The following is a 27,385-nucleotide window of genomic DNA, read 5'->3' as shown; positions in this document are numbered from 1 at the left end:
AGACCTTCCTGTTCCATGCAATATTTATTTGCTTTGTTTATATTCAGTCCACCAGTTCTATCTCTGTTGTTACTTGGATCGCTCCAGAATAAATCTCCATCCATTCAGTATAAGCAGAGGCATTAAACAAAATCCAGGGAGTTATTTATGCTGTATTTACTCTGGTGTAAGAGATAGGAATCTGGCCCACTAACTATGCACATAGCACAGTGTGTAAAATACAGTGTTTGTAATGCTGTGACAAGTTGAATGGCGAAGAGCAGTAAATGTTGACTTTTTTTTTCAAACTGCTGCTGTTATAGAAATGAGGGTGTCACAGGGGTTAAGAAAGAAAAATCTATTTTTCTGTTACTAAATTCATTGGCATTAGTCCCTCTTGGGGTGTGTTCTTTAAGAGTTCGCAGTGGGGGAATTGATTATTATGGAAATAGAAATCTCTGTGTATTAGATGTCGTCTTGTTATCAAAATGTGGGGCTGAAAAGCCTGGAAGTTGAATTTTCAAGTGATTTCAGAGCCATGTAGAGCAGGGATTCATGGTCTGTCTGCATAATCTAGGAAGCCTTGATTGTTTTTGAGTGTAACTGCTTGTGGTGTAGTTATATGAAACATCAAATGCAACTAAGGGATGTGGCTGTATCAGGGCTCCAAGGCAGTTTACGTCACTTGTTTGGGCCTGAGATGGCAACTCTGCCCAATGGGAGAAGGATTAGGGTGCACACTGGATAGCAAGGATGCTCCGAGAGTAACCTTGTTCTGCCAGGGAAAAGTGCCAGCTTGGCTCTCTCTTTAACCAGGGCAATTAATAGCAACGGCGGTAGTAGAGTCTCCCTCAGCTCTGACCTAGAGGGATCACCTCAGAGGTGTGAGATGGGCCATTCACTCCTTGGCTCTTCTGCTGCCAGGGCAGAGACTGTTAGCACAAGCTTCAGTGGTGACTTGGGATGTGGATACCTGTCCACTTGGAATGGGATCCAACTCTTCTCACATGGATGACCAGGTAGCCTTTAGAAGGTAATGACCTTCAGGCACTGTTGAACTGGGAACCCAGAAGCAAAAGGCTCTCTATCCCATTCCCAAACCCCAGGGCCATCTAGTCTCCTTGCTTTGCCTTGTGAAGTATTTTTTCCCCTTCTCCTTTCTTGTAGGTTTTTAAGAATCTACAGCTGTTCATGGAGAACAAGCAGCCTGAGGATGACCTCTTTGACAGACTCAATGTAAGCAGCAATACTGCTTCAGAGCTCCTTACTCTAACCCTAGTGATTATTACTATGCTATTAGACGAATGTGGTACGATGGCTCTGTTGTTTTGGCCAGCCAATAGCAAATCGTACTGCCACAGAGAAGGCCTCGATTTCATCTGTCTCCTTCCAGTGGGCCTGGCAAAGACTGGCACAGAGGCAATGGCCATTTGTCTCCATAGGGATGTGCCCATTTACATGACTGGTCTAAAATCTTAGTCTTTAAGCAGACTGGCTTGCTCCGACTAAGGGCTTGTTGCTATGCAACAGCAGCCTAAGCATGGGGAGGAGGCGTGGGACGTGTGAGGTGATAGCCTTGCTACCCACCCCCACACACACACACTCAGATCAGCTTAAACACTGTGAAGGAGCTGAGTGCCTCTACTGAGGTGAGACAGACCCACCCCCACATATTGGGGCCAAAAGTATAACAGTGAAGGAAGAAGAATTGCTTTGCCATTCATTCAAGTGATCACGTCAGATGCTGGTTCTTCCTCCTCCCTAGTCTTCATCAATGCAGATCTACAGCCCAGTTCCGCCCCAGCCCCTTGTTCATTTTGTCAATAGTTGTAGCTACCACATATTCCATTATTCCTATATTGGCCTAAGGAAGACATGGCAAGGTTCCAGGCATAGGTTACATATTCTCCTTGCCTGGATCATAGTGTGGGTACCTAGAAATTCACAGTTAAACCTCTGGTCCAATGGCAAGACTGTGAGTCTAGCAAGGATGAAAATATTCAGAAGGATTCTAGTCCTAATGCTGGAGTGACTGAAACCTCAAACTCTTTCTGCTCCCTTAGACCAGTATCTTAAATAAACATCTTCAAGACCTTATGGAGGGCCTGACAGCCAAGGTATTCCGTACTTACAATGCCTCCATCACGCTACAGCAACAGCTAAAAGAACTCACTACCCGTAAGTGCTGTTTGTCTGGGACCACCTAGCCTCATTTGTGGTGATGATTTGTGTGGTGGTGATGCCTTGGGGTGGATCCCCGGGGTGCCTCAGTGAGTACAAAATGGTCTTGCTGGATAATGAGGCCCAAAACCCTAGGAACGGGATGGACAAATTATTTAGGATGAAACATGGCTTAGGATTTCCCCAAAAACTCTCCCCTCTTTCGGCTTAAGTTCCAAAGTTTGACCTCCCTTGAAGTGTTTAGATTATTGGGAAAGTATATTCTGGTCCCTCACAAGGCTGTATTGTCCCACTGTAGTGGCACAAGGCAACCTCAAAGAGGACTTTACCAGCTTCCTAGGGATTCCCTTAAAATGCCAGGTGGCATAGGGTTGGCTATTCTAGATCTATGCTACTCCCCTTGCAGCCCCCAACATAAGAGGCATGGCTGACATGAGAGAGTTTGTTGAGGGATCTGCAATCTAGCCAATCCACAGCTGCCAAATCAGCCCTGTGGCTACTGGCTTGCACTGAGGATGGGCCAGTGACTCCAGGACTGGGGTGATGCAGACTTGGCCTACAGCCATCTTGGTGCATTCATACCATCATCTCCAGGTGTGCTGCAGCCAGCACAGCTAGGTCTCCAGGACCTACCTGCCTCCCACTGTCTCGATGGGTGTCTTTTATCTTATGAAACTTAAAATTCTAGAAGTGACCCTTTGAGGTCGGAAGAGAGGGAGAGTGGCTGTGTCCTGGAAAATCCCCCCTTCAGACGTGCAGGCCAACATTAGTACTTGGCCATTTTTGTAACGCCATCCATCCAAATGCTGCACAAGACATGGGTTCAGCCCTCCTTCTAAGGCAAGGAGATACCGTCCTTCCTACAGAAGGGGGAATGGCGGCTTAGCACGGTTAAGTGTCAGGCCCAAGGTTACGTACTATCAAGAACAATCCTGACTTACTCTGTTCTGACTGCAAGATATGTTGTCCCTCTCCATTGTTGACTGTGATGAGCTCTTCTCTGCTGAAATTACTCATGACTGTGGTACACAAAGAGAAGTAAATGGCATCTTTAACTCCTTGGTCCCAGAATAAAATTTGGGTTTGGGATTTAAATGGGGCTGGCATACTAGAGATGAATTCAGACTAACTTAGCCTCATTGGTGAATATGAATCGGTAAAAGCAACGGCGCATGCCCGTGGCTGCTCAACCTCTCAGACTCGTTTCACCTGCTTTTCGACTGTTTCAGCGGATGAGAACATCCCAGCAAAGATCCTTTCCTATAATCGTGCCAACAGAGCTGTTGCTATTTTGTGTAACCACCAGAGGGCGCCACCAAAGACTTTTGAGAAATCCATGATGAATCTACAAACCAAGGTAATTTTTAGTCTCCTTTCGATTAAAGGCAGAGCTAGAAATCACTTTTTTTTTTCCTTTTGGTTGTGGGTGTATCATCATTTGCTTCTAATTGCGGTGTAGCAAATCCCACTGAAGGGGAGTCCACTTTCCACTGCCTATGGAGTGCTAGTGTGGCTGGGTCTGAAACCACTCTGTCTTGTAACGAGTCCTCTGGTTTTTAAAAAGAAATCTTCCACTTGAGGACAGACTGTCTGAGACACAAGCACCCTTTTTCACTTGGATAGAACGAAATCTGCCACCTCTCAGCTAACTTTCTGCCCCCTAGCCAACCAACCAGGTGCCTAGGTCATGAGCTGGCTTTCTAAGCCAAAAAAGTCCCTAGAATATCTTCCTTGCAACATGTCATTTTCCCCTCAGCAAAGTCTGATTTGCACGCTGAGGACACTTAACTTAAAACCACAGTCCTTTTCTCTGATTTGTGGCCCTGAAAGGAAACCAGAGCAGGTGTCTACTCCTTTCAGAGTGGCCTGGTAGACCTTTGTATCAATTCAGCTTTTGCGTGCAGTGCACTCTACTCCTCTAACTCGACCTCTTCCTTTACAGATTGTTTCTGCCGAAGGCCATGAGGTCAAAATGTGGCTAGGTCTGTTCACAGCCTGACTTTAAAATAACCCTCTCAATAAGGTGTTCTGTTTTAGCATTAGGGTGTTCTCTTGCTTCTGTAACACCTAACCTGGCTGCCCCCACCCCTGATTTTTACAACTGACTTGAGTTGTTACATTGGGAGGAGGAGGAGAGTTTCAAAATAGCAGTTGAGGACTAAGGAGCTGGGAATCTTTAAACCTTACTAGATCCCAAGCTAAGACTGACTGTCTAGATTCAGTGCTTGTAATCTTCCAAAAAATATCAAGAGCATGGAATCCTTATGATTCAGGGCATAAACTGATCACAAGCCGGGGTCAGGAAATTTCCCTCCATGGGATTGTATGGTATATTTAGATGAATTTTTATTGGTTTGCATCCAGCATACTCAGAGAGGCTAACTGACTAAATGGGCTATTGGCCAGCTCTGCTTTGTCAAATCCTACTATACTTCCACTCAGTTCCCTTGCTCAGATGCCAATTCCTGAGCAGTAACCAGAGGCTTTATCCTACTTACTACCTTCTGGTTGGAACTGTACATTCCTAATGCCACAGGAACCCCTTTCTGTGACAAAGATAATCCCCTCTGCACTGTCCCCAAGCTGGTCTCTGTGCACAACACATCTGAAATACCAATGGCCCAATTTTTACAAAAGTGATTAGTGATTTGGAGTGACTCCATTTTCCAGTGTTCACCTTGGATGGGCTTGATTGTCAGAGGGCAAGTGCATAGCAAATTAGACACCATTATGGTGTCTTAAGTCACTGGTCACTTTTGAAAATGTAGGCCCAGTGTGTGAGGTTTTATTTAAAGCCCCAGGCTCGTGTCCCACTCAGACGTATACTTCACCGGTTGAATCCCAGGCCCTTCGATACAGGTGGCGAATCTGCTAGGAGGTTTGTACAGTTGACCTGGATGTCAGTGAACCCCTCTTCTGTAGTCGTTCACACTTTGTGGGTGTGACTCCTAATTCCCACCCTGCTCTCTGGGTTTTTGCCTCTTCTAGATTGATGCCAAGAAGGACCAGTTAGCCGATGCCAGGAGAGAACTGAAAAGCGCCAAAGCTGATGCCAAGGTCCGGAGGGATGAAAAGTCCAAAAAGTAAGTCTGGCTTCAGTGCAGATAAGCTGTAAGAGGTCTCACGCGGCAGCGCAGGGCAACAGCCCCAAACGGGATTGTTACTTCAGCGGTGCTGCTTTAAATACCTCCCCCCTTCCCTCCAGATCCATGATCCTCTGAGTTTTTGTTCCCCACCCCCCACGCTTTCGAGCCTGCATTAGCAAATGGCCACCTAGCTGAGGAGCACGATGTAGTCTGTCATTGCCGCTTCTTACGTGGTCACTAGCCAGCTGCATGGATCTCTGCTTTTCACAAAACATACCCTCACCCGCAAAGCTTCCATGAGCTCGGCATGTGGCTGATGGTTTAGAGAGAGACTGGAAGCATGTCTGTGACAGGAGAGTGCAGAACACTCCTCAGAATCCCCAGGTCACATCCTATGAGTGGGCCGTCTTCACTCTGTTAATTTTCAGTCTCTTGTGAAGAAATCATTCTGTTATGACTTGTCCAAACCTCTCTCTGTTCTGCTCCGCCACACAGGCCCTACCTACCTACCTCTCCCAGGAAGCAGTTTGCTGAGCAATGTGCTTTCCCTCTGGTGCACAGAGTAGGAGATGGTTGGTATCTTAGTGTCTGCTCCAGTAGAAACTACAGAGCAGCGTGTTGGGTGCTGAATGCAAAAACCAGATAGGAGCGTACACTTGCACTTAGACTTTCAAGGGGGTACTCTACAAACAGAGTAGGAAAAATGACCCCCTTTCAGATCAGACTGAATACTGCACTCTTGTGCTTAATAGATGATCTCATACCACTTCATGCAGGAGTGGACTGCCTGGCTTTAAACTGGGGTTTCTCTTTATACGGGAATAGGAATGTTACCGCTAGAGTCCTGGACAAATTCCAACTTGGGGAACTGCATTCTGCCTCCTTAAAACGTTATCAAATAGCTTTAGTTGATACCAGATTCTTGATTTCGTGTATTGAACTGTTTAAAGTGTTGTCACCTTTCACCTCAGTGCTGACTGGTATCATTTGCCAAGAACTGGATCTTTTCAGGGAAGGTGCGAGTTACTAGGGTCCCTTGGGATCCCCATAGGATAATAATGCACCCCCACGAAGGCCTAGCTCTTTCTGAACTGTTCCCTGATTCTTTCCTCATCCACAGGACAGTGGAGAGTAAGAAAAAAGCCGTGCAGAGGATTGAGGAGCAGCTGATGAAGCTGGAGGTTCAGGCCACAGACAGAGAGGAGAACAAGCAAATTGCCTTGGGCACCTCCAAACTCAACTACCTGGATCCCAGGATCTCAGTTGCCTGGTAAGCTGCCATGTGGGGAAGGATTCCCGCCTGCCCCTGTGCTGTGTGCACTGTCCCAGAGTGGTGGGAGGCTTAGCACAGCTCTGCCTAGTAATCCGTTTCCAGGCAGTAGCTTGACCCTCCTGGAAATCTCAGCCTCTCTGAATCTTTTGTATTTTAGACCGACCTCAGTCATTTTTTCTAAGAGCACTTTCCAGCAGGAACCACAGTGTCTCTGGGACCAAAAGGGCAGTGACTGTTACATTGTTGCTTCTTACATTTTGGTGTCTTAATTTAGCATCTGTAGAGGCTAGAGACAGGCATGCTGTGAACACTTCCTTCCCCTCCCCCTCAGCTCTCCTAGCACATCTCTCTTCTCTTGGCCAGCCACCTCATCCTGCTCATTATTTCAGTCCTGAGCCCCTTCTGAGCAGACACTGCGATCATGCCAGTTTTGTATGGGAAGTGGCTTGCGATGTGGACAGTCTCAACCTAACCTTTGTCAGACACAGAAGTTGGGGATTCTGCAGTCAATGGTGAATTCAGCCTTTTAAATTGCCTACGGTATTAGAAATTCCTACTGCAAAGGCTTCTGTTTGAGAAGAGGTGGCTGGTGCCAAGAGATTTCCATTATGCTTTCAATGCATCCATATAGACAAGATAAAAAACTCTTCAGCAGCCTGGATGGTTCTTAGCAAAGATACACCTGTCCTGTGATCTCCATTAGCCATCCTAACATCTCCTTTGCTACTGGCACTTGCAGGATGGTTTGCAACTTGAGCGTTATCCTTGTGAGTTAAATCCCATCCCAAAGTAATCACTCCGAGTGACTAAAACAGCTTGGACTTGCTAGCTGCAGAGCCTGCCATGTGGCATCGGAAAGATGTTGTGCAGTAATGTCTCAAACGTGACCTGTGATAACAGTGATGGGGACATATAAGGGTGCCTATGCCCTTGAGTTTGGCATGTCGGTGACCTCGAGGACTGTGGGAAGGGAGGTAAATCTGCAGCAGGCGGGGTGGGTAGTGGGTGAGATTGGGAAGGAGGAGTAGCAGGTTGTAAGTTCTTTGACACGAGCACTGTGTCGTATACCTTTTGTGTACCAGGCCAAGCACAATGGAGTCCTGTCCCCGATTAGCCTAGCCTAGCCTCTCTTTGCAAATATTAAGGAGTGGGACAGCTCGCAGCAAGCTGAGTTGGTCAAGAATTGGCAAGACTGGTGGGAGGATCCAACCTGGGGGGGACCAGCTTTGTGTGAGCCAGTGAGTAGGAGGGCACAGGAGAGAACAGGAAAAATGTTGCATTGGAGCGAAAAGAATAATGATCCTCGGACAGGTGCTCCTATTAAGAGAGCATGTTTGTGAGCATGGGTGACTAACTTTTGTCTCCTTCTCTCCTTCAGGTGTAAGAAGTGGGGGATTCCTGTAGAGAAGATTTATAACAAAACCCAACGAGAGAAATTTGCCTGGGCAATTGACATGGCAGACGAAGATTATGAGTTTTAACCTGTTTTTAATGAGCTGGATTTTATGGAAAAAGGGGTGGGGGGAAGAAGCCTGGTTTTAGGGAGATTGATAAACTGTGAGCCTTACTTGTCCTAATTGTGGGGGAGGGGGTAAGGAGGGGCAAGCGAGCATCAGACAAAGAAACCAACATCTTTGAGAAAAGATAAACCTGGAAATATTATAAAGGAGCTGAGCCAGTTGTCCTATGGACAACTTATTTAAAAATGTTTCAGAGATCCAAATTCTAGCTGTATGGTTTGGTTTGGTTTGGTTTTGTTTTGTTTCTCTCGAGGCAGGGCAAGTGGATGGGGGATTTGTCAACCTTCCACCAGGCAAATTCATCATTACACTGAAGAGCTTGGGGGATCTTTAGCTACTGTATACAAAATCCAATTATATTGGTGCGTTTTTACAGTTAGGGTTTTGCAATAACTTCTATATTTTAATAGAAAATGGACTCCTTAAACCCCTGCCCCTCCCTCTGCCCCATTTCAGGAATTTAACAAAATTTTAAAACCCAACGCACCTGACACAGCTGTCACGATGGTCATGGAGGTACCTGCTTTTATTTTATTTTATATTTTGTTGGTTTTACTCAAAACAATCGTGGCATTGGAACATGAATTTAATAAAAACGCAAAACAACCCACCACATCTGTTCAAAGCAAAGCATGATGGGAAGATGCTTCCTGACTTGAGTGTTCTTTTTTAAATGTGAATTTTTATTTCTTCTAATTATTTTAAAATATTTAAACGTTTTTCTTCTTGATCTTAAAGATCGTGTAGATTTTGGGGGGGAAATGGGGAGGGATGGATGAGTGTGGGGGGGAGGGATGAGTGTGGAATTTGAGGAGAAATGAAATCAGTGACAAACAATTTTCCCATCATCCTTTGTTCTGAGCATGCTCTATACACTTCAAGAATACCCACTTTTTAGGTTTGGCAGACTGTTTTCTTTGCTTCCCCCCCTTTTTTTTTTAACCCCCCTCCCCTCTTTTACTTGAAAGATTTTATTGTGTAAAAAGAAGTTTCACAGGTCAATAAATTTCGAGGGAAATGAGCATTGGTCCAAAAAAGGAAAAATAATCAAGATTTTAGGGCTTTTATTTTTTTCTTTTGTAATTGTGTACAAAAATTTTAAAAATTAAAAAGCAGAATTTTAATGTGAAACCTTTTTTTTTTTTTTGCTATAATCATTAGTTTTAGAGGCATTGTTAGCTTAGTGTGTGTGAGAAGACCATTTCCCGCAGTCTTTCCTCAACAAGTATCTTCTATTTTTATCATGAATTCCCTTTTAATCAACTGTAGGTTATTTAAAATAAATTCCTACAACTTAACCGAACGTTGGCGTTTGTGTGTTCTTCCATCCAACTACCCACGGGGGCCAACAGCAGCCTCCAGCAGTGAGCGGTGTGGCTTAGGTGCAACAAAGCAACATGCTATCCCTCCTCCTCAACATGTGCAAGCTGCCATAACATGGTCACTGGACTGGGAGTCAGGACAATTGTGGGGTACTCCTAGCTCTGCCACTGGTCTAGTGTGTAACCATTGGGGAAATCACTTCACCCGTACCTCTGACTTCCTTCCCGCCCTTTGTCTGTCTAGATTGGGGACAGAGATTTTCTCACTGTATTTATACAGCACCTAGCACAATGGGTCACTGCCATTACACAAAAAACACCTCAAGCTGTAATCTCATTGCAGCTCATAGACTAAACATAGTTCTTAGGCTGGGTCAGTAGATGGATATGAGAGCTTCAAAGAAAACCATGTGTTACAAAAAGTGCTTTTGGTGATTCAGTAGGTGGCACTCTACCCTCTGAAACTGTGGCCTGGTGTGGTACTAGGGGCACTGTGTGCCTGGAAGGGCCAGATTTTTGATGAGCTCTAAAATTGAGATTTTGATTGAGTGGTCTTTGGATCCCGTCGAATTTTCTACCACAGTCAAAGGTGTTTGCCTTGACATTCTGTCATTGTGCTGCCTTTATAAACTGTTCCTTGTGCATTGTGTTAGCTAACTAGTCTTCACTTGTCTTCCTAGCTGTTGTGTAGTGTTTGCGGCATGCTGAATATCATCCCAGTGCTGGGGGTGGGGGGAGTGTACAGCACTCTGCAGTCCAGTTGGAGGGTGGGGACTCAAGAAAAAGGGGTGGCCATACAGGATTATTACTTCATTTTAACTCAGGCGACTGTTCCTCCTCTGTTCCAGTCTTGGTAATGCTGACAGACAACAGAGAGATGATCTGACTTTCACCAAGGCTGAACCTGCTGTACACCGTCATGCTGGATGGCTCCTACAGCTTCCCTTCTTACACTTGCTATAAGACTGGATTTGAGTGTATTTGTATGTATGTGAAAACATGAGTGTCTGGTTAAAAATGATCATTCCATTCCAAGGGCCCACTCCTGCAAACTTTCCACGCACAGAGCTGCCCCTGCGGTCAGTGGGAGTTCATTGTACAATGCAGGGCTGTCCTCTGGAGATTTAGTCTCAAGATGAGGCTGGTCTCTTGAAGGCTTTCCTGTCTGTGTGCAGGCTATACAAGGGGAGTGGAACAGATAAGTGGGAGTGTTGGAAAGCAGTGAGTTGTCGAATGGGAGATGTGGTGCACTGCTGGGGAATGGAGCAGCCATTATGGGTTTAGCAATGGCTCATGCCGCCATGGGTGCTTTAAGCTATTGGAGTAGAAGAGGAGTGTAGGCCGGGTGACAGGAGATTTCCTGGCCCTCTACAAAAAGTCCCTTCGGTTCCTTAACTTCCTCTAGAGAGAAACTGGAAACAAATACCAGGGGGCATCCACCTTGTCTCAAAGAACAGGGCAGCACACTCTGCTCTTGCAGGGCCGTAAAGCAGAGGTGGGCAAACTGCGGCCTGTGGGCCACATCTGGCCCACGGGACCGTCCTGCCTGGCCCTTGAGCTCCCAGACGGAGAGGCTAGCCCCCGGCCCCTCCCCTGCAGCCTCAGCTCGCCGTGCCACCAGCACTCTGGGCGGCGGGGCTGCAAGCTCCTGCCAGGCAGCACAGCAGTGGGGCTGTCTCCGGGCGGGCAGTGCAGCTGCCAGACATGCTGCTCTGAGCGGCATGGTCAGGGGGCAGGGAGCAGGGGGATTGGATAAGGAGCAGGGGGCAGTTGGATGGAGCAGAGGTTCTGGGTGGGGGCCAGTCAGGGGATGCAGGGGGTTGAATAAGCATGGGAGTCCCGGGGGGCCTGTTAGGGGGGCGGGGGTCTGGGTAGGGGTCGGAGCAGTCAGGGGACAGGGAGCTGGGGGGGATTGGATAGGGGGTGGGTCCCGGGGGGGGGCGGTCGGGACAAGGAGCAGGGCGGGTTGGTTGGGTCAGAGGTTCTGAGGGGGGCAGTCAGGGGACGGGAAGTGGGAGAGGGTGGATAGGGGGCAGGAGCCAGGCTGTTTGGGGAGGCACAGCCCTCCCTACCCGGCCCTCCATACAGTTTTGGAATCCCGATGTGGCCCTCAGGCCAAAAAGTTTGCCCACCCCTGCTGTAGAGCGTCAGCCCTGGATAGAAGCCGCCATTCTATCCGTGGGACCTGAACTTACCACCCTTGGCTCAGAGCACAGGGAATTGAGTGACACTTCAGGAAACTCCAGTTGTACCTTATTTTTCCTCAGGCCAGCAAATGCCACCTGCCCCACTTCATTAGCGTTTGAGTTGGTGATGGTCTCAACCAGTTCTGCATTGATGGTCTTCAGCACTGCACCCCATATATGATCTGCAGCTTCGGGGCGGGGGGAAAGGCTAAGGAAGCCAATCTGCCCTCCCACCCCTACAGCTGCTCCCTACACACTAGGCTTTGGGCTGTGCCCCATGTTTGGAAGCCTGTCCGGCCACTGGCTGCAGGACAGAGGGCTCCAGACTGGCACTTTTTCCCAATGCTGAACTCACTCAGAGACCTACTAGTGGGAGGAAATAGTGAACGTGCAGCAACTTGAATGGATGTGATAAAACTAGCAGTGTGATTCGGGGGGGTGTCGCAGAGAAAGGACTAAGCCCAGCTACGTCGGAGCACCTGCTCCAGTCTGTCCAGTGCAGAACTCACAACAGGAGAAATGCTGAAGGCTCTGATATGGTGCAGTCTGTTGGTGGAGTTGTGGGGTGAGCGTCGGGAGACCTGGTGCTCTATTCTTGGCTTAGCCATTGATTTGCCGTGTCCTCACCTCTTTGTGCCTCAGTTTCTCCATTTGCTGAATAGCAGAGCTTTGGACAAATTTCACTCCAAGGCAGGGGGGAATTGGATCGGGATTGCATCATTTCCCTTTTGGACACCCTTCTGGCTTCATGAGGGAAGGGTGGGGAGGCAAGGAAGACGTGTGAGGGTTTCCCCATGTAAGTTAAAGTCGGGCTTCCTTCTGTACTGTGCCACTTGTATTCCAGGGTTTGGCCGAGGTGTGGTTGTCCCACAGGCTGCCTGCTGCGAGGGGCTGGGGCCCTGAGAGTATTGTGGAGGAATACTCTACAGGAATGCTCCTGCTTTTTGTGAGTGCTCTAAAGATCTGTGGGGAAAGCATCATGATTTTGGGGCTACCCACTGGTTTTGATGACCATGCCACCCGTGCCCAGATGATCCTCCAGGCTGCAGGCATTTTCCATCAAATCTGAATGACCCTAATGATTTTTTGTTTTTTTTTCCAAACACTGTGAGTCAGAGTATAGCCAATTTCAACATCCAGTGTGTTCTACTAGGAATAACCCCTCAGTAAGTCCATGCTTTCAGCAGCCTGAGGACAAAGCATGGCTTCCTGTCTGAATTATTCTTTGCTATATTTCAAGACATGCTTTTTTGTTTGCTGTGATTTGCTGTCTGTAGGTAGCTGCAGCGATTTGACTTTCAGGTTACTCGGAAGGCTTCCTTTTAAACCAAACACACGCTGCAGAAAATGCATGCCAAGAGAACGGGAACGTCCGTATTTCTGTAAATAGCTTTCCTGAGCCTTTCCGGCTTGCTCATGTTTGGAACAATATGGAGGGATAAAAATATCCTTTCTGTATATGCAGACCCTCCCCCCCCCCCCTTGTCCAATAGTTGAGGACTCTGGAGTGGATTATTTTCTGGTGCCTAAGGTTACTGAGCACATCCCCCATATTTCAGGGAAACCGCGCTTCTCACCGGGGATTCCCTCTTTCTTTTGTCTGCTCGAAAGCAAGCAGGAAATACAAAGCTCCAAGGCCTCTCCAGCATGAAACATGATACTTGATGTGATCAGTGCTGCCAAGTGAGAGAACACAAGGGGTTCGAGTCTATTCAGAAATAATTTAAAGTGATACTAGCCCATTGTTTGAACGCAGATCTTGGCAACGTGAACTTCTGGTACTGAAATATACTGTAGGTGGTGATATCTTGGACCTTCGCTTGCTGCGTGTATGGCTGTTGATTGCAAGACCCATTCTTGTTCCTGCCGAACTTGCTGACAAAACTGTATCTGGACATGAAAGCAAGTGCCAGGCTTTTGCTAGTTTAGAAACAGGTGAAGAAAGCCCAGTGTTGCCAAAGGACCACATTTTTTTATTTATTTATTTTTTAGGGTCAGGGGAGGAGAAGACATTGTATGCATCCAAAATAATAGAAGCAAGTGAGTGACCAAGCCGTGACCCTCTTATTTAGAGAACTATCCCTGACAGTTGGTATCTTCCAAGCACTGTTACAAATGCTGATTAATCCACCTTGTATCCCTGTTATGTGGTTACACAGTTATCCCTATTTCAGAGATAGGGAAACTAGAGAGACACTGGCCCAGATTTCAAAAGCTCAGTTCCCTTTTGGGCAGCTAAATAAGGGGAGGGTGTTTAGACACAGGTCTCAGCACACTGGTTGCTGCTGGAGGCTGAGTGTTTCTGGAAATAGGAGAGCTTCTCGGAAATCTGTCTCCAGAGGTAGATGCTGAGCACTTGGAAATCTGCCCCACAGGGCCTAATCCAAAACCCACTGAAGTCAATGGGAAGACTCTCGCTGTCGACAGTTGGCTTTGCATCAGGGCCAAAGAGGTTAAGTGACTTGCATCCAAAGGCTAAACCATGGCTCAGTTCCCACATCCTCCCGCAGCTACGTGTGTCATTGAGGTTGCTCTCTGAGCCCTGGTGCACCAGGGTGGGGGGAGCTGTTGCCATTCTCGGGACACAGCATATTGGAAGTAACTTGTCCAGCAGGAGGCAGTGTGCTCTTCCCCTCGGCCAAAGTGACTCGAGGCACTTGTCTAGTTCCACATTTGGGGGAGGCATTTTCCAAAGTTCCTAAAGGACTCGAGCCCAGTTCCCACTAAATGTCAATGCAACGTTGTAGCCAGACAGCCAGCCCCCCCCCCCCCCCCTTCAGACCAGCATTGCTGGAAACACAGGAGGAAGCAGGAACAGGGCACTTAACATATATTCCAGCACAGCCTTTGAAGCTGTGAAAGCACAGGTGTGCTGCTACAATGTGCCTCTGGGAACAGATACAAGGATTAAGCTCACAGCAGGCAGAGGCCCTGTGACAGACATGGCTCTTAGCCCCAACTAAATAGCGTGATGCACACACACCAACATCCTAGTTGGGAAAATATTTACCCTGATAAAAGAAATGTCCAGTAGTCGACACTTATTGTTTCTCTCCTTTGCAAGTGTAAACTACTCTTGCGAAAGCTGGCGTCACCCCGACAGACCAGCCTCAATTTGGCATAAGAAAGGAGAAAGAGAATAAAGGAGTACAGAGGTATAAGTAGGGGACCTACAGCACCATGATTTTTGAGTGCTTTTCACTATCTATCTGCTGGTCAGATAAGTGACAGCCTCCCAAGGCTTCTGCAGCTAAGAGGGTCCCTACGCCTTGTCCCTTATTCGTCTTTCCGTGGAATTGAGTGACCGATCCTGGCTTGGCACCGCTGGAATCGAGAGATGCAAGGAGGGTAAGAAGCACCCACACCTGATCTCCTATCTTTAGTGTACACATATTTTGAAATAGAGCTCTATACTTTGTTTTCTTTCTTTGGGATTGTGGCTTCAGTTTTGTAACTTGTTTGTGTGTGTAACATCTCTACATTTAAATAAGTAGGCACTAGCAATTTTGTAACCACATGATTAGAATCTAGCTTAATAAATTTTGGTAACCATTTGTGCATAAGCCTGACTTGTTTTCTCTGGTTTACTGTAAAGCAGCCAACACAATTAAAGAACCTCAGCCGTTTTGGCTCTAAAGCCTGGCCATTAGGTGAGAGTACTAAGAGCCTAGCGTTGAGTTGTGCCGCCTCCACGGGGCAAACTCTTGGGGCACCTGTCAGTCAATCCTGGCTGCCCGCTGCGAAGGAGCTCTGAGCTCTAGCAGTTAAAGTCACGGGTGTGGAGAGGCTCTTAGTGCTGCCATTGGGGCACCTGTCAGTCAGTATTGACTGCCCGCTGCGAAGGAGCTCTGAGCTCTAGCAGTTAAAGTCACGGGTGGTTAGGACCTTGGGGCATCCGTCAGCCTAGCCCGGGCTGCCCGCCGCGAAGGGACAGTGCGTCCTAGCGGTTAAAGTCACGGATGGTATAAACGGGCATAGCTGGCACCTCACCAAACATCCTTGGCCGTCGGCTAACAAACGTGTGCTCCTTAATCCCTCGGGAGCTTTGGAAAATCTCCCCCTGGGGCTCTGTGTGAACCAGCTTGCTCTGTTTTCTGTGCACCCCACCAGCATCCTCCATCTGCCATGTGCTGTCAAGCAGATACAGTGTTCCCAGTTCTCAAGGGGCCCAGCCTAGCTATGATGCCAGAAGCTCCAGCCCTCTCTTGAACTGCAGCCCTGCCTAGGGGAAAAGCTCCCTCTGATTGGATGTCGTCTGCGTTTGCCTACCTCTTGGAGAAGAGCCACCATTCAGAGCTGCTGCAGGAAGAAGGCAGAGCTCCCCCACCCCAAGCCAAGAGGAGGTTGTGGGGAAAGCAGGAGAGACAGAGCCCCTGACTCCCTTCTGACAGGAGGGGAGGGGAGAGTAGACAGAGCCCAGTCGCTCAGGCCAGCTCCGGTCCTCCTCTCCTATGGACAATGGGTACGTCAGCTCTTGGCTTCCCCCTCCTCATCCCTGCAACCCTATGTCTGGGGGCAGGGAAAGGAGAGCAACTGGCGCTACAGGAGCAGCAGGTTTGGGGCCGGGGGAGAACTGATGTGGGGACTTAGGGGATGCATAATTTAATTTCTGAGCTGGAGAAGGAGTAGTGATGCAGCTGGGAGGAGACAGTTAATTAGGAGGTGGGGTGTGGGGAGAAGCTGGAAGCTCGGCACTCAAGCATCAGTGAGAACTCTGGCAGCAGGGGCCAGGTGTCTGTCTCTCTCTCACCCACAGGCACCCAGCACCTGGCGGGGCAAGAGGAGGTCAAAAATCAAGACGGACCCCACCCCCCCCCAAAAAAAGACTATATATTTTGTGGCCAGTTGTATGATATCTTTGGGGTCTGACTCCTGATTTTTGAATGTTTAGGGTTGGCAATACTGCAAATTCCTTGTGAGTTACTGATGCTTTGACAGTCAGAAAGTCTCTCCTTGGGCACAACAGAACTTTCGACATGAAGCCACCTGTGCAAGAGACAGAAGTTTCTGAGGGGCTGATCCCAGACTGCAGAGACTTCCCACAGGTACAAAGGACGTCTCAAACCTCACCTTCTGCTCCAAAGTGCAAGGTGCACTTTTCTGACCTTGCATTCTCTAACACATAGCAGTGTGTACGTTTGTGTTTAAGAAAAACAAAACAAAACACCCTACCAAAACAAAACACTCCACTGCACACACAACTTTCCCCCTGGGATGAGAGAAAGCACAAACCACATGTGAAAGATGTTAGTCACAATGCTTAATTCATTATTAGAAGGGGTTCTGAGTCTGCAGGACTGGGGCAGTCTTTCATATGGCAAGAGAGGTGATGAGCAACGTTCACATAACCACGTTCAGATTACTGAGCCAGCGAGTAGCTTCACAAGTGGCTTGGTGCAAACCTGAGATGCTTCCAGCCAATGATTTAAGTGGGCATGCATTTATAGTTTGCAGCTGGTGTCCACAGTCACATTGTGCACTGTCTCTCATCTCCCAGATGTGTAAGAGATGACAGCATCTTCCATGCGATGTTCTGGAATGGTTCAAAGTCAACCACTGTTTCCAGGGTAGGTTGAAGCCTCAAAGTTGTTTTGGGGGGTGGCGGCCATCAGATGTGTTTGGGACATGAGCATTATCCCAGAATTATTCCCAGGGCACCTTAGGATTGCATGTGGACACTTTAAGTATTTAGCCCAACCCCAAAAAGGCTTGCAAGATTTCAGGTGTGTCTTCAGAAGGTTCTGGAGGTCCTCATGAATTGGTAAGTTCAAGCTGGCCATGGTTTGATTGCACTCACAAGGGTGGGGGGAGACTCTTTCTCTGTGTGAATGTTAGGCGGGGTGTATGTGCCAGAGTGAGCAACCATTGAATGGGTCTTGATTTTCATGTTCCAGTTATGATTCTCATAGCAGCATTAAGCTGTACATCCAGCGATTTGGTAAGTGAGCTACTCGCAGAGACGAGTGCGCAATATTCAGCCATTGAATATACCAGTACTAGAGTCCCTGTTCCAAGTGTGGGTGGATCGTCATCCCGAGTGCCAGAAAGTTTTGGGATGAGGCTAGTCTTTGTTTTTACATTTTCATGTGCCTTTGCCAGATGAGCTTTAAAAGTCAAGCATCTGTCCAGGGTTATGCCCAAGTACTTGGATAGGGCTCATTACGGATCTGTTGACCACAAAAGGTGACACTGAGTGATTCTTTGATGGCTTTGTTGTTTAGGTGAAAGGCTATTACCAAGATTTTGGTGGCTTTGGGATGGAGCTTCCACTACTGAAAGTATTCTGCAGGTCGGTGGAGAGAGAGTTGCTGAAGGTGGTGAGATCTTTGCCTTGTATTGCAAAAGTGATGTTGTCAGCATAAATTAATTTACACACAAATTCTAAACAACCACCTTCAGGTTATGCTCTTGTTATGTGTTGTTGATTAACACAATGTTGTGAAAAGGCTACTGGACATCAATTTCTTGATCTCCTGGTATGATAAGGATCGTATATAAACCTATATACAATAGAATATATGGTGTTTGTGTTTATACGTTTGAAATGTTTTTCTAGTACAAAAATATGCTGTAGGACGTAAATGCTGCAGGAGAAAGAGATGGTGTGCAGGAGTTCTGATGCTTGTAACAGGACGCAAACTGATTTATCATGTATGTACTGGGTTCCTCAGCATTATAAGTACTGTCACTTTTCCTTGTTGGAGAAAGGGCAAAGAACAGTGTTTGAGACTGTGAAGTGGGGAGCTCTTGTTTTTAAGGCCTGGCCTATGCTGGGGAATTTGCCCCAACTCCAGCCAGCATTGGAGGTGCCCCAGAGCAACATAGAGCTGGGTGAGAAATGGTTTTCCCATCCTGTGAGAATCTGAGAGATCAAAGTTTTCCTGTCCTGAATCAGGATGGAAAATCTAAATCTGGAACATGTTTGCGACCCAAAAATCGCAAAATAAATAAGTAAAATTTCAGTGTGGGTCAATAATACGTTTTTGTTTCACTTTTAACATTTTGTTTTCTTTTACTATAATTTGCTTAAGTTGCAAAATGAAAAGGCATTTCAGAGAAGAAAACAGGAATTCTCCATTTAGAAAATGTCAAAATGAAACATTTTGCTGATTTTTAAACTTTTTTCAAATGTTTTCGTGTTGAAAAATTAATCAAATCCGACTCTTTCCTGTGACGAGTTTCAGTTTTGGGACATTGTAATTTTTACCACTCTTCCCCTCTCCCTCCCCCCAGCCCCCCCCCAAAAGGTTAGTTACAAAATTCCCAACTGGCTGTGTTGCAAAGCCGTAGCCAAGGTAATCCATCCTGTGAGTTGGTGCTCTTTACCCAGGTCCACGCAGAGGTGAGCCGCTCTCATCCAAAGCATGATTTACCTTGTCTTCGCTAGGGATCTGCACTGGTGCAACAGCATTGGTGCCTGGAACTGAAGCAAATCCCCCTTTTTGTCAAAAGCCTTAGAGGCTCTTTGGGACTTGGAAGGGAGGAGAGGGGTTCTGCTGTCTGCCTGGAAATGGGATCAGTGCTTGAGTTCAAACACAGCCATTAGTTTGAAAACAAGACTTAGGCCTCACGGGGGGTTTTGAACCTGGGGCATGAAAAATGTTCACATTGTAACAACCACCTATCGCTGCATGTAACAGACACTGTGATCAGCAGCTAGCCCACATACCTGTAGCCTTAGGGGAAGTGAGGACTAGGGCACTGCTCTTCCTGCTCCAAAATCATTGGTTAAAGGAGAAGCGCTGGAAGCTGCCAGTTGGTAATATCAGGAGTCTGAATATCTTTGCGTGCCGCACACTAAGATGGCATGAAAAATCACAAATGCTTGTGCAACTCTGATTCCATCCAGCAGAGGGCATCGGAGCACGTTCGTACATTCAAGCTGGGCCAGAGTAAGCCTGACTCCTACCAGTACAGGGCACTGGTGAGCATTCCTAGCGTCCAGAGCAGCTCGGACTCTGTCCGGTAGAGGGATATGTTGCGTATCATGCGAGCCCAGACCATGACCGAAGGCTTGTGTGCATGCAGAAGGAAGTGTTCAGAGCCTTCGGAGCGATTCTTTGCAGGGTGTGTTGGCATCAGTCCGTGGCCAAAGCGTCTAGCCTACCTCACAGCATGGGTTCGAATGTGGCCACGTTCACTTAGCCCTTTGCCGTCCCGAAAGAGAAGAACTGAATTCCACGTCCATTGTTTGTGGATGGGCCAGTTCTCTGGGGTGCTTTTCGGTAGAGGTTAACTCGACCCAGCCCCACTCCCTGGGCCAAAATGTACCCCTGCTTATGCTGTGCGCCAATTGCTTCTAGATTCAGGCCCTTTGCCCCAGAAGTAGCCGCACTCCAGGCAGCAGTGCGGGGAGCCTGAAAGAGGCTCTCTGAATGTCAATCCATACTAGAGAAAGAGGGCATGGAGGAAGAGGATTTGTTTACAGAAATCGGGAGGTTCCAGGGTGTTGTGTGGGAGTGAGGAGGGGGACCCTGCTGTAAAATTGTGGGGGGAAGTCCTGTTTATGTAGCAGTCTGGCATTTTACTCATCTGATCGTACTACGGCTACGGTCCGCCACAGGATATGAAAGTAGCGAGCAGCCAACCTGCTTATGGTGGAGATGGAATGAGGGACTCGAATGGAACCACGGACAGTAAAAATGGGCCGGGCGGAGCCCCTCCCCCCACCCCAACTCCATGTGTCTGAATCTCATCTCTGCACGCCGCTCACTAAGATGGCATGAAAATCCCACACACCTGTGCTTCCGAATCTGGCGAAAGCTCTGCCCATGATGAGGCCCTAAGCTGCCTCTTCATGGGGTTACTCTCCCATTCTTGTTAACTGGACAGCCTTTGCTTACGAGATTGCAGCCTGGTGGTGTGGCTGAGCCAGGCAAAAAGCTATTTAAAATGATTCATAAGCTTGGTCTGTTTGGGAACTCTAGTGAGCGGGGAGATATTCCCAACAGCAGCCACAGTGCAGTTACAGACTCCCTGGAGAAACTGATCTAAAAGCTTCAGCAAGTGCAGTATAGAGAGTTTTCAAGCTAGACATCCTGAGCTGAAAGAGCAGTCATCTTCCCCCGGGGATGGCCACTGTGCTGCGGCTGAGCCATGGTCAGGCTCATTTTTCATTGAACCTTTCCTCCTTTTACTACACAATTCAATCTGCTGGTCGGAGAGCTCCAGGGAAGGGGGACAGGCTGTTTTCTTACAGTCCATTCAACCTGCATGCATTTTATTAGTTATCAGGTCAAGTTCAGCAAAGCCCAGTCTAAGGCACTGAAGAATTAACACAGTGATCGGGTGCGTGGGGTCATTATGCCGTACGTGTCGCACAAGATACAAATCCAGTTGCAGAAAAGGCGAAGTCAGTATAGAACAGCGAGAGGAAGCCCTGGTGCACCACAGGGTCCAAAGCTAAAAAGAGAGGTACAATGCTCTTTATTTTGAAAGCTGGCCTGGGAAGAATCTCCCAAACGTTTTCCTCGGCTCTCATTTCAAAGGAGTTGTGAGTCTTCTGACGATCTTTACACCTGGCAAGAAGTTTTAGATTCTAAATTTTGTGTTGCCTCGAGAGTGTGTGGGAGGAGCGTCCAGCAGCTTCTCGGCATCTTTCTCTTTCGGCAGAAACATTCCTCTGCTGCTGAAATGTAAAAGAAGTGCCTGCAATGGAACCCCCCGGAAATGTCCCAGTATTTGTAGAGTGAGCTCGTTATTTATTACAGTAGCCCCCCTTTGTGTGTGTTAGGCATCTATTTTCCGTGCAAGCTGCAGAAGTTGTTCTGTTCTGCTCCCCAGGCACAATCCCTTCTTCTAGTTAGTTATTCCCACAAGCATCTGTTTCTGGTGCCTAATAAGACTTTTGCGAAACCATTCAGCACCTCAGGGTGCCAGGCTCCCGTGCAGCCTGGCCCAGGCAGCGAGGAGGTCAGCTGGAAAGACCCAAACAGAGGTGCATCTTGCAGCCACGTCTAACAGTGACCAGGTTGAGGCTTAATCTTAGGCCTGCAGTGAATCCATGCCTAAGGTATGGGCCTACAGGGAGAAGACGTTGGTCGAGAGTTATGTTTGTATTTCTGTATGTTGTGCGTATACACACACGCACGCCTCTGACCATGGAAAGCATTAGGTCACCTTAACTACAGGCATCTCTGCCAGCTCCACCTGTAATACAAATCCAGCTGGCTGAATTATTCAGCAGTGCCCGTGTCCATCTCTCTGTCTGTGTCCCGCTGTTAGCAGCATGCCCTTGGAGAACCTGCAGTAAGGGCACCTTGCGGCTAGAGGGCAGTGCTCACACTGCAGTTGAGCCCAGGACAGAGGTTCTGCAAGCATCCCACACCTCACCATGTACAGTGCCGGGGGCATTCCTGGCTCTCCTGCCCTCCCAGCCCAGGGGGTTTTGAAGGTGTCTCTACACATCAGTGGCCCCAGTAGAATTCACCTTTCATCAGAGGCCTCCACACTCATATCTGTCTCCTACCAAACTAGCCCTGCGCTAATGCACACAAGATATTCCCCTTTGGGAGCCCCAGCAGCTCCCTAACAGGTGAGTTGTAGGGTGCATTGGCTAGGGTTGCCAGATGTCTGGTTTTTGACCAGAATGCCTGGTCCAAAAGGGACCCCGGTGGCTCCGGTCAGCACCGCTGACCAGCCCGTTAAACGTCCGGTCGGCGGCACAGTGGGCCTAGACAGGCTCCCTGCCTGCCGTGGCTCTGTGCGGCTCCCGGAAACAGCAGCATGTCCCCCTTCCGGCTCCTATGTGTTGGGGTAGCTGGGGGGCTCCGCATGCTGCCCCCGCCCCAAGCGCTGGCTCCGCAGCTCCCATTGGCCAGAAACTGCGGCAATGGAAGCTGCGGGGCAGTGCAAAGAGCTGCCTGGCTGTGCCCCCTCATAGGCACCGGAGAGGGGAAATGCCTCGGCTTCTAGGAGCTGCCTGAGGTAAGTGCCACCTGAAGCCTGCACCCTGAATACCCTCCCACGCCTCAACCCCCTGCCCCAGCCCATATCCCCCTCCCGCCCTCCGAACCCCTCAGTCCCAGCCTGGAGCACCCTCCTACATCCCAAACCCCTCATCCCCAGCCCTACCCCAGAGTCTGAACCCCCAGCCAGAGCCCTCACACCTCCTGCCCCCCAACCCTCTGCCCCAGCCCAGAGCCCCCTCCCGCACCCTGACCCCCTCATTTCTGGCCCCACCCCAGAATCAGCACCCCCAGCCCAGAGCCTGTACCCCCTCCCATACCCCAAACCCCTTGGCTCCACCCCCCAGCCCAGAGCTCCCTCCTGCACCCCAATCCCCTCATCCCTGACCTTACCCCAGAGCCCATACCCCCACCTGGATCCCTCACACCCTCCCACATCCCAACCCACTGCCTCAGCCCACAGCCCCCTCCCACACCCTGAACTCCTCATTTCTGGCCTCACTCCGAGCCGGAGCCTTCAGCCCTTGGAGGAGGTTCACCACCACCAACTGTCGGATATCCTCCAGCCCAGGGGACCGTCTCATGTGGCAGTGCTCATAAATGACGCTATCCTCCAGCCTGCACTGGCAGTCTGGCATGTGCCAGCTTCATGTACCCCCACACCTAAGAGGATGGAATGCTGGTACTTTGTCCCACCCCAGGGGAGCTGACTTCCCCTGCTCCTCTCCCCCACTACTTCACCGGTGGTGCACTCAGCGACTGAACTCGTATGCCTCTACCCCGCCCCCACACAGTTGAGCAGCAAAACGCCTCAGCCTCCTGGGCCATAAGGTGGACTCCTTCACGGCCCTGCAGTTCTGCATCTCCAGCGACCAGGCTCTGCTAACAAAGTATGACTTCAATAACTGTGCCAAGCTAGCAGAGTTCCTGGAGGACTTGCTGCAGGACAAGCAGTGGTGTTTCCAGGCCCTTGTAGAGGAAAGTTGCCTGACGGCCAAGGTGGGCCCTCCAAGCTGTGGTAAATCTGGCAGGTACATCCTCACACTCCCTTGCCATGGATGTCGTCATGTGACAGGAGTCCTGGCTGCAATTCTCTGACTTCCCGAGGGAAGTCCAGACCAGCAGCCAGGACCTCCCCTTTGACAAGGACCAGCTATTCTCTGCAAAGTCCCTCCACTCCCTGAAAGACTTGAGAGCGACATTTCTGTCTCTCTGAATTTACGCCCCGGCAGAAACAGCAGTGACCACCCTTCCAACTGCTCTTCTATACACCATACCAGGCTACCTGTCCCTGGTACCAGGAACCCGCGCGACAGCACTCTCAGTCATAGCATCCACGACCATCAGTCACCACCATCACCTCCACCTTACCGCAGCATCAACCCAAAGCCCAGTTTTGACGTGCGTGTCGAGAACTGCAAGCTCCCCCCATCACCTTTGGGGGCCAGCTTGCCTTGTTTGCCCACAACTGGGGCAAGATCACCATGGAGCGTTGGGTACTAGAGGTTGTACGGCACGGTTATTCCATCGAATTCCTTGCCTTCCCTTCACACTGCCCCCCCCCCCCGCCCCCAGGATGCCTACTGGAAGTCCCTGTCATCACAACCTCCTACAATTCAAGGTGGACGCCCTCCTCATGAAGGGCACGATCGAACCAGTGCCCAACCTCGTTGTCAGCAAGGGCTTCTACTCCCATGCTTTCTTATCCCAAAAAAGGGAGGAGGACTCGGCTCTATGCTCGATCTCCACCTACTCAACACCTTCCTCATGAAAGCCAAGTTCCGTATGGTGACCCTCACATCGGCCATCCCCTCCCGCGCCCAGGGAGTGTGGTTCGCAGCTGTCGACGTGAAGGACGCATACGTTCACATCGACATCCATCCGCTCATCTCAAGTTTCTTCCCTTTCGCATGGGCGACAACTACTGCCAGTTCAGAGTTCTCCCCTTCGGCTTTGCAATGGCCCCAAGGGTCTTCATGAAAGTTTTCACGGTCGTGGCAGCTCAACTGAGGTAACTGGGGCATTCTGTGTTCCCTTACCTGGACGACTGGCTTCCGGTTGCACCATCCCTCGCCGAGGCTACATCGGTCACCTGTGCTCTCACCGCTCTCGGCATCTGTATCAACAAGGAGAAATCTGTGCTCGTCCCAGTGCAGACAGTCTTCTTCACTGGTGCACACCTGGGTTCTGTGGCAGCTCGGGCCTTTCTCCCGGCAGACCATTTTGACGGCCCTCGTGGCGACCCTATGCTGCAACCTACGTGCCACGGCGCGCTGCAGTCTCTATCTCCTCAGTCACATGGAGGCCTACACCCACATGATGCCATATGCCTACCTACACGTGTGCTGTCTACAGCTGTGGCTCCTATTAGTCTCCTGACTGCCCCGTCGACCACCTGGATGCCACACTAATTGTCCCACGACCGATCCGGGCCTTCCTCGCCTGGTAGACTGACCCCCTTTGTTACCTCCATCCCAGCCTCCACCCTCACCATGGATGCCACTCTAGTCAGTTGGGTTGCACACTTGGACAGGCATGCCACCCAAGGGGCTTGGACTCCACGCGAGGCCCACCTGTGGGCCATCAATGTCCTGTAGCTGCTGGCGATCTGCTTGGTCTGCCCCTTCTCCATGCTTGCTAGATTCAGATCCTCTGCGACAATATGACTGCTTTGGTATGCATAAACAGGCAAGGGGGCACCAAGTTCTAGTCACTCTATGTGGAGTTCATCCACCTCTGGAACTGCTGTATCTGCCACAATGTCACACTCCACGTGGCGTACCTCCCAGATATGCAGAACTCTCTGGAGGATGTGCTCAGCCGGACCTGGTACCTCCAACACAAATGGGAGCTACATAACCCCAACCTCCCTTCCATTTGCCATGCCTGGGCCCCCTCGCTGGGACCTCTTCATCACTCATGAAAATGGCAAGTTTCCCCTCTACTGCTCCAGGGAAGCAAAGGGGGCATGATTCCTAGAGTGATACTCTCCTCCTTCTGTGGCAGGCCGGTCTCCATTACATGTTTTCCCCTCATTCCTCTTCTTCCCCAAGTCCTGTGCAAGATCCACCAAGACCAGGCCCCCGTCCTACTAATAGCATCGTACTGGCCCCACCAGTTTTGGTTTCCAGACACTCCGTCTATCCCCAGTCCATCTCCCTGCACTGCTGGACCTCCTTACCCAGGACCAGGGCAGAGTGCAGTATCCCAGCCCAGGCTTGCTTCGATTGACGACCTGGTTTTTGGATGGGGCTCGCACGTAGACAACGCTTTTTCTACACCGGTGCGGCACATGCATGCAGCAGACAAACTTCCACACAAGCATGCTATGCAGCGAAATGGGAGCATTTCACTTTCTGGGCACAACGTTATCACCTCCCCCTCGGGGCGGCTCAGTCCAGGAAGGTGGAGACGATCTCCTAGAACTTACCTCCAGCTTCACCCTCAGCTCAGTCCTGGTCCACTTGGCGGTGCTGAGTGCCTCCTTCCCACTGGTGGATGGCCACTCACTGTTCATCCACCCGACCACCACCTGATTTCTGAAGTGGCTGATGAATAGCTTCTCACCGGTCCTTAAACCTACACCACCCTGGGACCTCAATCTTGTACTCCGCCCTCACCAGACCCCGCACCTCCCGCTTCAAGCCCCTGGCCATGTGCTTCCTCTGCCACTTATCCATGAAGGTCATCTTCCTCTTATCACTTCTGCTAGGTGGGTCAGTAAATTGGTGGCCATGATGGTCAACCCCTTGTATATGGTCTTTCATAAAGACAAGGTCTCCCTAGGCCTTCACTCTGTTTCTCCCCAAACTGGTCTCAGAGTTTCACCTCAACCAGTCCATCCACCTCCCGGTCTTCCATCTTAAGATGCATGCCATGCTACACTGGTGGACAGGACCCTGCATTCACTTGACATCCACCACACACTTGTGTTCGACCTCGACAGAACCTGCACCTTTCACACCACTCCACACTTCTTCCTGCTCATTGCAGGGAGCGCTCGGGACCAAGCCCTCTCTTCACAGCGCATATCAAAGTGGGTCTCTACATGCATCAGAGAGTGCTGTGTGTGGTCTAACACCCTATCGCCCGGCCAGATTACAGCCCCCTCAACGCGGTCGCACGCAACACCTCTGCCTCCCTGGTAGACATCTTCTGGCAACATATGCCAGGCAGCGACATGGCGCCCCATGCATTCCTTCACCGCCCATTATGCTATCGCTCAGGCAACGGCAGAAGATGTGGCCGTGGGTCATACCATCCTGCACATGGTGATACCTCCTGTGTCCTTGCACCCACCTCCAAACTGATCACTGCTTGATACTCACCCCGTTTGGAATACATATAGGGACCATCACTCGAAGAAGAGGAAGAAGTTACTTACCTGGAACTGGAGGTTCTTCAAGATATGTGGTCCCTATTTGTATTCCAGTATCCACCCCCTCTGATACAGACTGGGCTGCTCAGCAGTAAGAGGGCGACTGAAGGAGAATTGCCCTGCCTGGCCTCTTATAACCTCACCTGAAGCACGAGGCAACACATGACCCACATGCAGATCAATGGACACTGCTAATGAAAACTTCCAGCTCTGAGCGCGTGGCGCGTATGTGCACTAGCGTTTGGAATACAAGTAGGGACCACGCTTTTCAAAGAACCTCCAGTTCCAGAGAAGTAACCTCTTCTTTTATTCCAAAAGAAATTCAACCTTTATTATTATTTTTTTAACCATTGAAATATCAGGAATGTTGAGTCTGGTCTTTCCAGCTCTGGCTGCTGGGGTTTTTTGGGGGTGTCAGATGTGTCTATTTTGCACTTTCTCCACTGTTAACCAAAGAGGTGGAGGTGCTGAATCTTTAATAGAGGCTTCTTTGCTTCCGTCTGTATGTGAGGCATTTGAGTCAAATGGCTTCACAAAAACAGTCTAGATAAAA

At 49.4% G+C, this 27,385-nt stretch overlaps 1 protein-coding gene and 1 long non-coding RNA gene across 2 annotated transcripts in view; both read left to right on the top strand.

Moving 5' to 3' along the window:
• The window catches only part of TOP1 (DNA topoisomerase I), an 84,858-nt gene extending 75,516 nt beyond the window's left edge, over positions 1 to 9,342 (top strand). Inside the window, exons 16-21 of the mRNA XM_084645556.1 lie at positions 1,147 to 1,215; positions 2,043 to 2,157; positions 3,390 to 3,517; positions 5,149 to 5,243; positions 6,367 to 6,516; positions 7,898 to 9,342. Coding sequence (XP_084501682.1) covers positions 1,147 to 1,215; positions 2,043 to 2,157; positions 3,390 to 3,517; positions 5,149 to 5,243; positions 6,367 to 6,516; positions 7,898 to 8,000 — 660 coding nt within the window. The 3' untranslated portion in view covers positions 8,001 to 9,342. The remainder of the gene's footprint in view (positions 1 to 1,146; positions 1,216 to 2,042; positions 2,158 to 3,389; positions 3,518 to 5,148; positions 5,244 to 6,366; positions 6,517 to 7,897) is intronic.
• Positions 9,343 to 15,876: 6,534 nt separating this feature from the next.
• LOC311529896 lies at positions 15,877 to 17,855 on the top strand. Its single transcript, XR_014713888.1, has 3 exons — positions 15,877 to 16,009; positions 16,439 to 16,592; positions 17,769 to 17,855. It is a non-coding gene; the product is annotated as an uncharacterized lncRNA (long non-coding RNA).
• Positions 17,856 to 27,385: the final 9,530 nt, after the last annotated feature.

The sequence above is a fragment of the Lepidochelys olivacea genome (genome assembly GCF_965140295.1).
Source record: "Lepidochelys olivacea isolate rLepOli2 genome assembly, chromosome: 13".
NCBI lineage: Eukaryota > Metazoa > Chordata > Testudines > Cheloniidae > Lepidochelys > Lepidochelys olivacea.
This window is presented reverse-complemented; position numbering and strand designations above follow the sequence as displayed.